The 13,073-nt window shown below is 34.0% G+C and overlaps 1 protein-coding gene across 1 annotated transcript; it reads left to right on the top strand.

Moving 5' to 3' along the window:
• Positions 1 to 412: 412 nt before the first annotated feature.
• On the top strand, positions 413 to 4,117 carry LOC133857134 (uncharacterized). Its single transcript, XM_062292268.1, has 6 exons — positions 413 to 571; positions 668 to 748; positions 2,475 to 2,982; positions 3,370 to 3,497; positions 3,866 to 3,952; positions 4,040 to 4,117. Exons 2-6 carry the CDS (start codon positions 701 to 703, stop codon positions 4,070 to 4,072), a joined length of 804 nt encoding a protein of 267 aa, XP_062148252.1. The 5' UTR covers positions 413 to 571; positions 668 to 700; the 3' UTR covers positions 4,073 to 4,117.
• Positions 4,118 to 13,073: the final 8,956 nt, after the last annotated feature.

Below are 13,073 nucleotides of genomic sequence, written 5' to 3'. Positions count from 1 at the left end.
CTAAATTCACTTCATCTCCTCCATTAACAAAGTCAGCGAAAGTGCAGAAATGGGTTCCCAAATTCGAGTTCAACCGTGTCCCGCCGTTCTTCTTTTATTTATTACAAAAAAAAAAAAAAAAAAAAAAAAAAAAAAAAAAATTGTAAATATGAAAATTATATATTTTTTAAATAGATATAAATTTAATTGACTGAATTATAACTTTATTTTTTAAGAAAATCTGTTTCATTATTTGTCTGCTAAATTTTAGTACAAAATTTGACCGCCAAGTGTTGAATTCTTGGTGTGCCACGTGTAATAAAGGGACTAACGGATCGACATGAACACCGAAGTCTTGGATCGGAGAACTTCACTTTTACAATATATTTTAGGGAGAATAACTTTTAGAGAAATAACTTTTAGAATAACTTTTATTTTATAGGAAGGTTGTTGTTGTTGTATTTGTGTCCTCCATTCAGGATAGAACACGAAAAGTGATTAAGACAGCTATCGACAAAATCCCTCATTTCCCCATTCAAGAGAATCGAACGTCACCGGGAAGTAAAACTGCTGTTCCTCCGCCTCTGCTCCTGTAAGTCCTTCAATTTCTTGCCGTTTCTCCCTCTGCTTTCTCTAACTCTCCTTCTCCGTCTCTGTCTCTGTCTATGTCTCTTTCGTAATATTTTAGCAAAGATTGTTCTCCGAGAACAGCTCCGCGTTGATGGACCCCGACGTCGTCGAAATCTCGCCCCTCGAAATTGCTCGGAAAGTAAGAGGTCCAAACAAAGCATATTTTACATTCCTTTACAACTCGGTTCTCTGAAATTATTGCTCGATTTACTTTCTCTCGATCACATGCCTTCATTTTCACGCTAAACGAATCCTTGAAAAATTGTTACTCTTGTAGCTTTTCCGTTTCGGTTATTGTTATTACCCTTCGGATTGCTGCAATTTCATGTTGGGATTAGTGTTCTACTGTAATAGGTCTTAGTTAGCTTAATCTTGCTGCAAGTAGTTTTAAATTGCTTAAAATTGATAAGGTTTGTGCGTCTTCATTGAGAGAGTGTAGAATCCTGCTTTTTTTTTTTTTTTTGCGATATTGGGGATCTAAAATGCCTAATCTCGTGCAATTTTCAGGTTTTAGGTTCTTTTTGGCTAAATTTGTAAGTCTTTTTTACTGGAAATTTTCATTTAAAAGGAATTATATGTTATTCTAAGAAACTTCTGAAAGAAATTATCACAGTATTTGGTCCATTGACAGAAGGAAAAACAAGTAATATATATACCATTTTTCAGCTGTTGTGTTTGCACATGAGGAGAAAAGGCATTGAATTCTTTTTCTTCTATTTTTTCCCTCCATTGTCTGTACAACCCAACAAAAAGAAGAAGAGGAAACTCATATAGATTTATATGGTTTCTGGATAATGTTAGACCAATAATTCCTTTCCAACTTTTTGACATGTGTTAGCATGTAATTGGAGCCACGCAAGCGACTAAATTTTTTTTAACGCCCTTCAATCATATGTTGACTCGTGTTAGCAAGTTGTATATAGTTCTAGATTAGTTGTAGGTCTAGCATTTTTTTTTTCCTTGTTACATGGGAAACAAACTTAGTGTAAAAAGCATGTTAAAGAGAATCAAACGTTAGTATTGGAAACTCTTCTCGCACTTACTGCTTACCAAAAGGTTTACTTTCAAGTCTTCCTCCTTTCCATTTCATTCCACGGAAAAAGAGTTATTCTCTGCTTTATGCTTTAAGTTTGAGAAAAGGACAAAAGTTAGGTTGATACTAAAATACTGTTTGTCAAATCGAATTTGGAATGTGGAGGAATAGGCCTCACCACATCGAAAGGGAATTTGAATAATTTGATGATCAAATTGGAACACAGAATCTATCTTTCTCTCTTCCTTTTACAGCTAATACTAATTTATTTTCTGTATTTTTTTTCTTGTTCTTTTCAACGAAAAATAAATTGATAAATCGCCGCTTATGTTTACAGCTAGCAACAATCAGACAAGGGTTAAGACTTAGGGTGGACCTCTCATATTAATATAGCAAAAGTTCAAACCTATATTATATATCAAAATAATCACGTAGTTCAATATTCACCAGCTTTTTGGTACAATACCAGCTAGATCTTATTGAGATATTTTTAAATCAGCACCAGTTAAACCATGAACATGCTTTTGAGTAGAAACCAGGAAATCTGATTAGGCCTTTGAATAAGACATCCTTTGTTTTTTCAATAACTTTCTATGACCTAGTCGGCAAACCACGATGGTTAAGAAAATGTTTTGGGTACTATTGCTTTTATTACAATCTTCTTACAAGATTATACATGGAAGCGATCAATACATGTCCTAAAATTGTTCACTGATCATTACTTCATCTTTCTATCTGAGATTGGTGTCAATATCAAGGTGTTTCAGTCAACATTTTCTTCCTTTTTTCTTCTTGCTATTTGTTCATTTCTTTTCCCCTTTGTGTAATGCAGGGTAACCTGGTTCATACATCTACCGTATCAGAATATGGCCTGGGTGGAGAAAGGGATCTATTCAAAGCTCCGGAACCATTCATTGGAGAACCAGTTGTGGGCCTTGATCCCATGACAGCAGCCATCTCAATGATATCTTCTGGGGAAGATGTTATCTCCACCCAAGGACTCAAGGTTGCAGGCATTGAATCACTCCAAAGTGAGCCGCTTTTGAGTGATGTTTTCTGTGAGTGCAGGGAAGATCTCTTGGAAAAAGCAGGAATAGAATCACCTCTCTCGAAAGTCCTTGGTATGAAGATTCCTCTTTCGGGGACTGCTGAAAACCAAATTCAAGAAAACAAACCACTTCCTGATGTACCATTTCAGAATAGTGTCAGCTCAGAATGTTTAAGCTCATTGGAGTGGATGCATGGAGCTGCAGTGAAACCAAATTTCCTGGATTTTCCTGGGATGGATTTTGGTGCAGTTTACAGGATGCAGAGAGAATTTAGTCAAAGAGACATTAAGGTAAGACTTAATTTACATCGTGTTCTGACATAATTATATTTTGTAATACAGCTTTTAATGGCTTAAAACAATGAAACAGCAGTTAATCTATCCATGAAGATCAGGTTTTAGAAGAGGTTATGCATGATTTTAAGAAAAGTAATAATAATTAATTAAAGGCAGAGAGGACAAGAAGGAAAACAGGACACATGACCCTGGAATATAGGAAGGGGTTACTCTTTCTAGTGGATTTGAGACTCATATCGTTAAATTGATTTAGTTAAATTGAAGTATAGGTAATCAGGTCTGTTTTGTTCAGAAATTATTATGCTTTATCTAATGTTAGATGCTAGGAAAGACGGTTTGGAATTGACGGTCTTTGCATTTGGTGCATTGGTGTGGTTGCATGCAAGGGATGGGTTCGGGCAGTGCTGGTTTGGTGTTGCCTCCTCTTCATGCGTTACTGAAGACCGCCAGGAAAAGCTCTCCAGATACAGGAATAAGAGGAAAAAGAGGAACTTCGGCAGGGAAATCAAGGTAATTTTACAGTTATTGTTTATATTTCATTAATTAATATTCTTTCAAAATTGTGAAAAGTGAAGTAGTGTATGTGGAATCTGAAATTAAAACCATATAACCGTGCACGGTGTCCAACTGTTGCCATCCCCAATAGTGTATTCCTCCTTTGAAGTTCGCCATCAGTAGAAAGCTACTCTCATAAACTAATGCCTCGAAAAATTGCTGCTCTTGGCATAAATTCATGACCTTTGATACGAAGGCAGCCAGGGATTGACCTTTGTCATTACTTCCAGGGGCCTCAGGAAGTTATTTAACTGGTTGGTGTCTTTGTTTTGCTCTTGATAAAGTAGTTTATGATTCCGGAGTTTCTTGTGCTTTTGGTACAGTTTGATCAGAGGAAGAAGTTGATGGGCCTCCCAACTAGTGGTGATGAGATGCAGAAACAGGAGATTCTGAAGAAATTCATGGCTGAGGTAAATACTGAATCCTTTGATTGTTGAATCCCTCCTCAACAAGTAATTTTTCAAGTGCTCTAATAATTAATCTTTGATTTGCTGCAGCATCCGGAGGTGGACTTTTCAAAACAGGGCTAGGTTCATTATTTTGGCCCATCGAACTTTGGGCCGAGCCCAGGCTTTTGTAACATTTATATAGCTTTCCATTTCTTCAAAATGAGAAAAAGTACTAGAATTAAAAAAGAAATTTGTTTAATGTTCTACGACACAAATTTGGTCGGGATGGTTCGAAGCCTATGTTGTCCAAGTTCGACCTCAGTTTGGGTCGATGTTTTCAGTTGTTAATATGTAGTTGTTAGCTTGGATCAACTGACGATGACCCTGTATGAAATTTCATTAGAACATTTTAGTCTATAGTTTTTTACTCGAGGCATTTTTTTTTCTAACATTAAAAATACAAAATATACAGTGATTTCTTGGCCGTCTAAGAAAAAAACCCTCCTGAAAATGGTGGGGGGTGTTTTTTTTTTTTTTTTATGCAATCCAACAATTGGTTGCCATAGCGGGGAAGATCGTATTGAAATTGACTGGACTTGAGTGGGTGCCCGGTGGTTGCTGTGCAGGGAATAATGATTCTCACGGTCTCCATCGACGAAAAAGGGGGCACTTGCTGTAGCCTTTTACATAAGATGCTTAGGTGGGGGACTAAGCAAATTCTGAAAACGTGACCAAAAAGCATAACTAGTTAGGTATAAGTTTGCCTTTTTCTTTTCGTCTAATATCACAGGGCACCTCAACAGTGTGGTGGAGTTGTAGTTTCGTTGTAAACATCAAACACTTTGGGATATACTAAAAAGTTAGGTACTTAAGATCACCTGTTTGTTTGTTTGTTCTTTAGCACGTGACCAAATAAATAGTGCAGGCGTCTAATCCAGGGTTGTTTCTGGTCCAAGATGTGCCTATAATGGCCACTACCCAGCTCTGTTTATCATCATCATTCAAAAAAAATTATTTCCATTTTGTCTTTGGAAAATGGATCTGTAGCCGGGTGTCTCCCCAAGTAGGATTCCCCAACGGCGATAGCGCATTGGACAAAATCTGAATGTGAAGACAAATGGACCTTTCAATTCAATCTCTGCATAATGCCACCTGCACATGACACGTGTCTGCATATGACACGTGGGTCACCCTCGCATGCCCTTTTCCACAAAAAGGCGGTGGGCTCGGTTGGGGCACCCACACCCATTGTCCTGTTCTGGGGCAGGTCGTTTTAGCCCAACCTAAGAAAATGACTCCAGTTCGCATCAGCTGATTCTAAACTTTTACAATTACTTCGGCCTTGGGAGTTAGGAGAGCAGAGAAGAGAAGGAAGAGAGAAATGATTTTTACACACTATTTGTATATTTGTTTTTGTGCATTATTTTTATAAATCAATCGTTAGATTCGTAAAATCCACAATAATTTACATGTGGGTCCTACAAATTTAATAATTAATTTTAAAAAACAATGTATAAAATATGTACAAGTTATATGCATGTAAATTGTCTCCAAGGAGATGACTTTTAGGTTGTTTGTGCACACTGACACAAACCAATGACACCATCCATCTGCAAGGGCTCTCTTGTCCGTTGATGGTGCTCCTTTCGCACTCGCCCAATTGATTTTTCAGTTTGGAATTTCAGTACATGACACCTACAAGAATAAATTATTAGAAACTTACAAAAAATAAAAAAATAATTATAAGTATGAAGTATCATTTCTTTTTCCCTTATCCAAAAAAGATATATTATTTTTTTTTTTTGGGATGAAAAAAAATGTTGTGATCTTTCTAGAGTTCTCCTTTTATGGTCCCAAATGAAGCAAAATGACAATAATGGTATTGCATCCCAGCAAATGAAGCAAACTGACAAGCAAGCGCAAGCTTCCACTATTAAGGGCACAAAGAGGCTTGAATTTTGAGCAAAGGATTTCCTGCTTTGATGATTGACGTGTTGTAAGAGACTAACAATAAAACGTTTGATGCGTAGGACAAAATTATTGATTGATCCGTAGATTGTTGAAAGGAATAGCTTGTTTGGATTTGGGCCTTCCATCGCTTCAAGAATTTGGAGCAATTTTTTCTATGATTAACGAGTTGATAATAGGACGAAAAGCTAGGTGGGCAGCATTAATCATCATGCATCTTAGCTTGGTCACCTGAAATCATTGGTTAAAAAAATAAAAAAATAAAATAAAGAAATCATTGGTTATGTTATGTTGTGTTTAGAGATTTTTCTTTTTCTTTTTGGGTCTTGGAATTACAATATCGCACTCATATGTGAATTAATTAAGCCACTAATATCTTATTTTATTGGGCAACTTATTCTTTTAATCTCTTTTTCCCAAAAATTCTTTTTTATTTTTTGGTCAAAATTTCCTAAAAATAGTTCAATAAAAGAAGTGAAAGTGGCGTAAGTGCTTGTAGACAATTCGGAGTTTTCAAAGTAGGGTTTTTTTTTTTTTTTTTTTAAAAAAAATTTTTTTAATAATTATTTGGTGAAATTGAAACAAAGAAAAAAGAAAACCCGAAAAACAACAAAAAACCTTTTACCAAATTCTGAAAAACGACAACAATATATGAATTTGACATACTATTTAACACTTTATCTATTAAAAAAAAGAAGAAAAAAAAGACATACTATTTAACACTTCGGTTTGAGAATTATTAAAAAATCTTTGATAAATTATAGGTGACTTGATTGTGAAAAGAAATGAATTTCGGGAACAAAAAAAACAATAATATATTGAGTTTCAATAGAACTGACATCTAGTGATCAAATCAAATCTAAATTATGGACAGGTATGGATTTCATATGATTTGCAAGGGGGAGAAATATCTGAGAAAGCAAAAATAATAATTATCTGCCAATTTTTCTAGACAACATGAACATCAACATATTATATATGGAATCTTTCATGCATGTGAGACCAATGGGATTACTCAATTATTTAACCAATCATACCACTCAAATGTGCATGTTTCAACATATAGTTTATGATACAAGAGATCGATCTAGAATAGTTGAAAAGAAAGAAACATTTTCCCCTATCTTTAAAAAAGTATTTCAACCCAGTTTATTAATTAAATTGGTGTTCGTCTTTAGAGCATGTGATTAATTCTTATATGCATTTTTAATAAGCTTGTGATTTTCAAAAAAAAAAAATGCATGTGAAAATCCTATGCACTAAGGACAAATGTCAATTCAATATATTTTTAAGATAAATGATATATAAATATCCCACTTTTATCTCACTATACTAACGTGACAGGATGTAGTAGCTTTTTAAAAAAAAAAATTGTCATCTTCCAAAAAAAAAAAAGAAAAGAAAAGAAGAAATGACAAAAATACAGGCGTGGCACATGGTGTGGTGCATGGGACAATATGTCACATTAAGAATTTGGCTAATGACATGCCCAAACAAAGCCTTAAATGGCATGAATGCATTCAATTTATCTGGTCGTATTATTATTTAGAGAAAGATCCACACCATGTCCTCGTTAGCAACAACACGGGTATTCCAATGTGACGTGGCATGCCACTTGTTTCCAAGTGGGTCTCCACCTGCTTTGGACCAACCCTAGATATGTCCATCTCCAATTAAAGCCTCTGGGTGTTGAGAGTATCTTTCTGTACTACAAAATGCACTTGGAGACAAATGTGTAGTACAACTGTACACGTATCTTATTCATTCATGATTTCTAATTATTAACAACTCTAAATCACAATTACTTTAATCAGAGAGGAACCACAAACTCTTGTGGGCAACAATTAGAATCCAAAATTTTTATTAATAAGGATCAGTAGATTAATTTTCTTTTTACAATATATATATATATATATATATATATATATATATATATATATATATATATATTATTTTAAGAAATTGAGGGAGGGGGGCATGGCCTATACTGCCCCCCATAAATTCATCCCTAATTATAATTGTTTATTTTATTAATGTTTGGATATACCATAATTTTATTATTATTATTATTGTTATTATTTTGTTTTCATTTTAAGTTTTAATTTATATCACACTTAAATCACTATGTTTCAAAAGGCAAACTTCAGTTTTTTTTTTTTAAAAAAAAAAAAAAAATCATATATCTTGTATAGCTGTAAAATTAATATTTTGATAACTATTAATAATGGTTTAATGACAAAATTACCCTTAAGAAGTGAAATAGGATCGTTTGATAAATCTTTTTAGATAGTGTATTTTGTTCTTTGATTGTGATGCGACATAAATGTTAAAATAGATTATAAGTGATTTGTGTTTTGAATTGTTTATTAATGCTTTTACTTTTTTGCTAAAAAAAAAACTGTTATAAAAAGTGTTGCTAAACAAGCCAATTTGTTTTCTTCAGTCTATTAATTGAAAAATGATCCCTACACTCATTTCTCACAACAGCCCCACAACAAGCTGACGTGACTGGTAATATTTTATTACTTTTTTACAAAAAGAAAACAAAACAAAACAAAAAAAATAATAAAATATTACCAGCCATGTCAACTTGTTGTAGGGCTGTTGTGAGAAATTAGTGTAGGGATAATTTCTCCTATTCGTAATGATTTAAACAAAATATGGGTATTTTATGAATTTTGACACTTATTCGTAATGATTTAAAGGAAAATTCTAATGGATTTGTGAAATTAACAAAAATGAAAAAGATTGATATACTAAATTGATAATTTTTAAAATTTACAGGTATGATTGCAAAAATGATAAAGCTCTTATACACATTTTGCACAACTCTAACTACTTTTTTTTTATGATCAACCATTATATTTGTTTGGAAAAAGCTTGGTGCACAACCACTCACATGGGTGGGGCCCATCTGAGTGGGTGGATCCCACCTATGTGAGTAGGTTGTGCACAAGTTGTGGATAACCTATTGTGCAAGTATCAGCTCCCCTTTGTTTTCCTACATGTAAGCCATAAATATTCAAAAGTTGATCTTAAAAAAAAAAAAGGGTAATTACCTTTTCCCCCCATGAACTACCAAAAAATGCGCAATGCCCCCATGAACTACCAACTCAACCAAAATAGAGCATTCAACTACCAAAGATAACCATTTTCCCCCCTTCCATCAGTCACACGCCGTTTTACCCTCATTTTCTTCCTCTTTTCCCCTATGAACTATCACCATCTTCCTCTTTTTCCCCCATGAACTACTATCATCTTCCAACATGCCCCCATATAAAACGGCACATGACCCGTTGACCGTTTGTTTTAACTCCTTGGGGTAATTACCTTTTCCCCCCATGAACTACCAACTCGACCAAAATAGAGCATTCAACTACCAAAGACAACCCTTTTCCCCCCTTCCGTCAGTCAAAGAGGTTAAAACAAATGGTCAACGGGTCACGTGACCGTCACACGACGTTTTACCCTCATTTTCTTCCTCTTTCCCCCCATGAACTACCACCATCTTCCTCTTTCCCCCCATGAACTACCACTATCTTCCAACATGCCCCCATGTAAAACGGCACATGACTCGTTGACTGTTTCTTTTAACCCCTCTAACTGACGGAAGGAGGGAAAATTGTTGTCTTTGGTAGTTGAATGCTCTATTTTGGTCGAGTTGGTAGTTCATGGGGGCATTGCGTATTTTTTTGTAGTTCATGGGAGGAAAAGATAATTACCCCTAACCCCTTTGACTGACGGAAGGGAGGAAAATGATTGTCTTTGGTAGTTGAATGCTCTATTTTGGTCGAGTTGGTAGTTCATGGGGGCATTGCGCATTTTTTGGTAGTTCATGGGGAAAAAAGGTAATTACCCAAAAAAAAAATATTAAAATTGTGTGAAAATTGTATTATAAACATTACTTAATGATAAAAGATCTAGAATGATAAGTGAAGTTTTTCTTATTATTATTTTGAAACAGAATTGATGGTTTTTTTTCAAAATAATGACTTTTTCGACAGGGAGCAGTTGGTAAGCCAATGGGTCAAAGTCTCAAATATCAAAGATGTGTTTATAATAAGATCAATTATGCAAAGGGATTTGCATAATTGAAAGGAAAAGATTTTAAGATTGGGAAAAAGTCACTTTATTTTTCGCTAAAAACAATCTTATCCATTCAATTTTTTTAATTAGGAGATTAACATCAAAAAATTTACAGGATATAACCCAAATCCATAGGATCTTACTCATATGATCATTAAAGATACGAATCAATATTTTTAAAACTTGTTTAGTTTTGACGAACTTGAAGGGGCAGGATTTCAACTGGCCAAATGGGTTGGAAAGGGATTTATGGCATAAAATAATCCAAGGGATCAAAAAAAAAAATAAAAACATTAAGAAGTATAAAAATTCATGGGCCTTACTCACTTTCAAAAGACGCATTGAGAGAGGAGGGGTGTCCATGACTTATAAAGTCTACAAGACAAGGATCTCTTAACAATGTCGGACACTTTATCACGCCCCCTCATGTGTGGCATCTTTGGCCAAACACGTGTTCAACAACGGGAGAAAAATGTCTATCATTGTCAAAGGAACCTGCTCTGATACCATGTAAAAGTCCATGGGCCTTACTCACTCTCAAAAGATGCCTTGAGAGAGGAGGGGTGTTCATGACTTATAAAGCCTACAAGACAATGATCTCTTAGCAATGTAGGACACTTTAACAAGAAGAAACCAAAACCTTTAATTTTTATTTTTAAATTGGCGCCGCAAACATCTAGCGTCATCAAAACTTTTCTTTCTTTTTTGTTCATTAGAAAACTTTCTTGGGTCTAGATAAAGATCGAAGAATATTGTTAGTTTTTTTATCACGTTTACAATTTGACTTAGTAAGAAAATTATAATAAAGCGGTAATATTCTAAACATTTTATACTATTTAAAAGAAAGAATAGATCTATCATTGATATTGCTATCTAGTAGTAGGGAAAGTGATGCCTTAAATTAATGGGAGGTTCCTTGTTTTCTTGTAAAAATAATATAATGTGTCAATTTCGCAAAATGTATTCATTTTGGTTTTAAATGAAGCATAGACCAAAAGAATTTTTTTTTTTTTTTTTTTTTTAAAAAAAAAAAAAAAACAATATAATTAGAGATTGAATGTTGCCGAAGCATGCATGAGAGGTGATGTCACCTTACTTTGTTTGTCCACTAGGCCACTCACATTTGAATTGGACAATGATTCCATCACTTTGGATTTTCCAAAATTTTCTTGAAATTGGTATCGAGGTGTGATGTGGACATTTTTCTCTAAAATAATGAAAATTTGGTGACAATTTTTTGTTGTCAAGTTTGATGTCAATATTACTTAGTGTGCGTTTATTTCGGTCTAGAAAGTATGATTTTAAAATAAATTGTAAAATATTTTTTGTTTGAGGGTGCATTTTTAAAAAATTATGAATTAATCAAAACGTAAAAGTATATTTGTTTTCAAATTGTAGGTAATGAGATGCATGCATTTTTAGAAATGTACAATTTTAAAAATAAAACTACAATTTTAAATATAAAGTTGTAATTTTAATAAACGTTGAACTGCTTTTTTAAAAATTGTAATTTTAAATTACCATTTTTAAAATCGTAAATTCAGACATAATCTTAATCCTAAATGCAAAATTGGTTAACTAATGGAAACTCAACTTGTTTTCAAGTTGTGTTTTTTCTTGAAAAAAGTCCCCACTTCAAAAATTTTTCATATGACAATTAATTAAGGCTTTTTGTTTTGTTATAAAAGATTACATGAATGAGAATAAGAATGCATCCTTTCACATGTATACACGTCTCTTTATTAAAAAGATTTTCAAGACCGAAAATCAGGTCTTATAAAGCGGGAGTTACTTGTTCAAATTCCTCTCTCCACTCCCCTTAGTTGGCCATGTAAAAACAAGAAACAAAAACAAAAACAAACTTAGATTTATAATCTTAATTATTAAGTACTTAAGCATTTTGTTTTTGTTTTTGTTTTTTTGTTTGTTTTTGGGACAAAACTGGGGCTGTTGGAAATATGATGGGCACAGCTCAAGTCCAATGCACCTACATCAAGAATGATTCACATTTTTCAATCTATATGCATGAGAAACTGTATACACGATTTACTTGATAATAAGACTATTTATTTGATCACCAGCCTCCATATATCATACTTGGGGAATGTTTAATAATTTGAAGTTGAGCTCCGGTCGAACTTTTTTTTTCAATAAATAAGACTGGAATTTTTTTAATGTGTTTTGGGGGTGTTTTTTTTGTTTTTGATTTGATTTATTTTTATATTCGTTTTACGTTTTGAGTTGTTTGTTAAACCTTCCGTGCAAGTCACGTGACAATTTAAGACAGAGACCCTCCCCAAGTCACGTGATTTGCACGTGACCGACTTTCCGTCCAAACGAACGGTCGATTGAACGGAAGGTTGATTTTGCCACACGTTGGCAAGTTTGGGGGGATCATGTACCAATTTTGGTACATTGGGGGGTAAATCGCCACACCGTAGATAAATCAGGTAGGGCTGGCAATTTTAACACGACCCGACAACCCGACACGAACACGACACGAAATTAGCGGGTTTGGGTCTACCTTAAACGGGTTTGGGTCATAAACGGGTCTACCCGTTTATGACTCGTTTATATTAGTTTGGCGGGTCGGGTCGCGGGTCACCCGCGGGTGACACGCCAGACACGATTAACTTCTTCTCTTTTTTTTTTTCTTATTTCTTTTTTGGGTTTAAAAAAAAAAAAAGGGAGAATGGCCTAATGAGAAATTGTCAAATTGGAGGGAATGATTTGAAAAGTGAAAAGTTGAAAACAAAAGATTCAAAACTCAAAAGAATCAAAAAAGTGAAAACACAAACAAATATATATATATATTCATAATCACTTACTAATTTTATGTTTATTTTATCTCTTTTTATGTAGAATTTTCTAGCATTTGATGGAGTCTATCCTGATGCACAAAAGACTCAATTGAAACTTTATTTGGATGAACCCAAGTATTTGGAGAAGAACACGACATTTGACATTCTTTCATTTTGGAAGAAAATGAATTTCGTTATCCTGAAGTAGCTGCCATAGCTCGAGATGTTTTGAGTATTCTTATTTCTACTATTGCTTCAGAATCCACTTTTAGTATTGGTGGACGTGT

Source organism: Alnus glutinosa, chromosome 1 (genome assembly GCF_958979055.1).
Source record: "Alnus glutinosa chromosome 1, dhAlnGlut1.1, whole genome shotgun sequence".
In the NCBI taxonomy this organism is placed as follows: Eukaryota; Viridiplantae; Streptophyta; class Magnoliopsida; order Fagales; family Betulaceae; genus Alnus; species Alnus glutinosa.
This window is presented reverse-complemented; position numbering and strand designations above follow the sequence as displayed.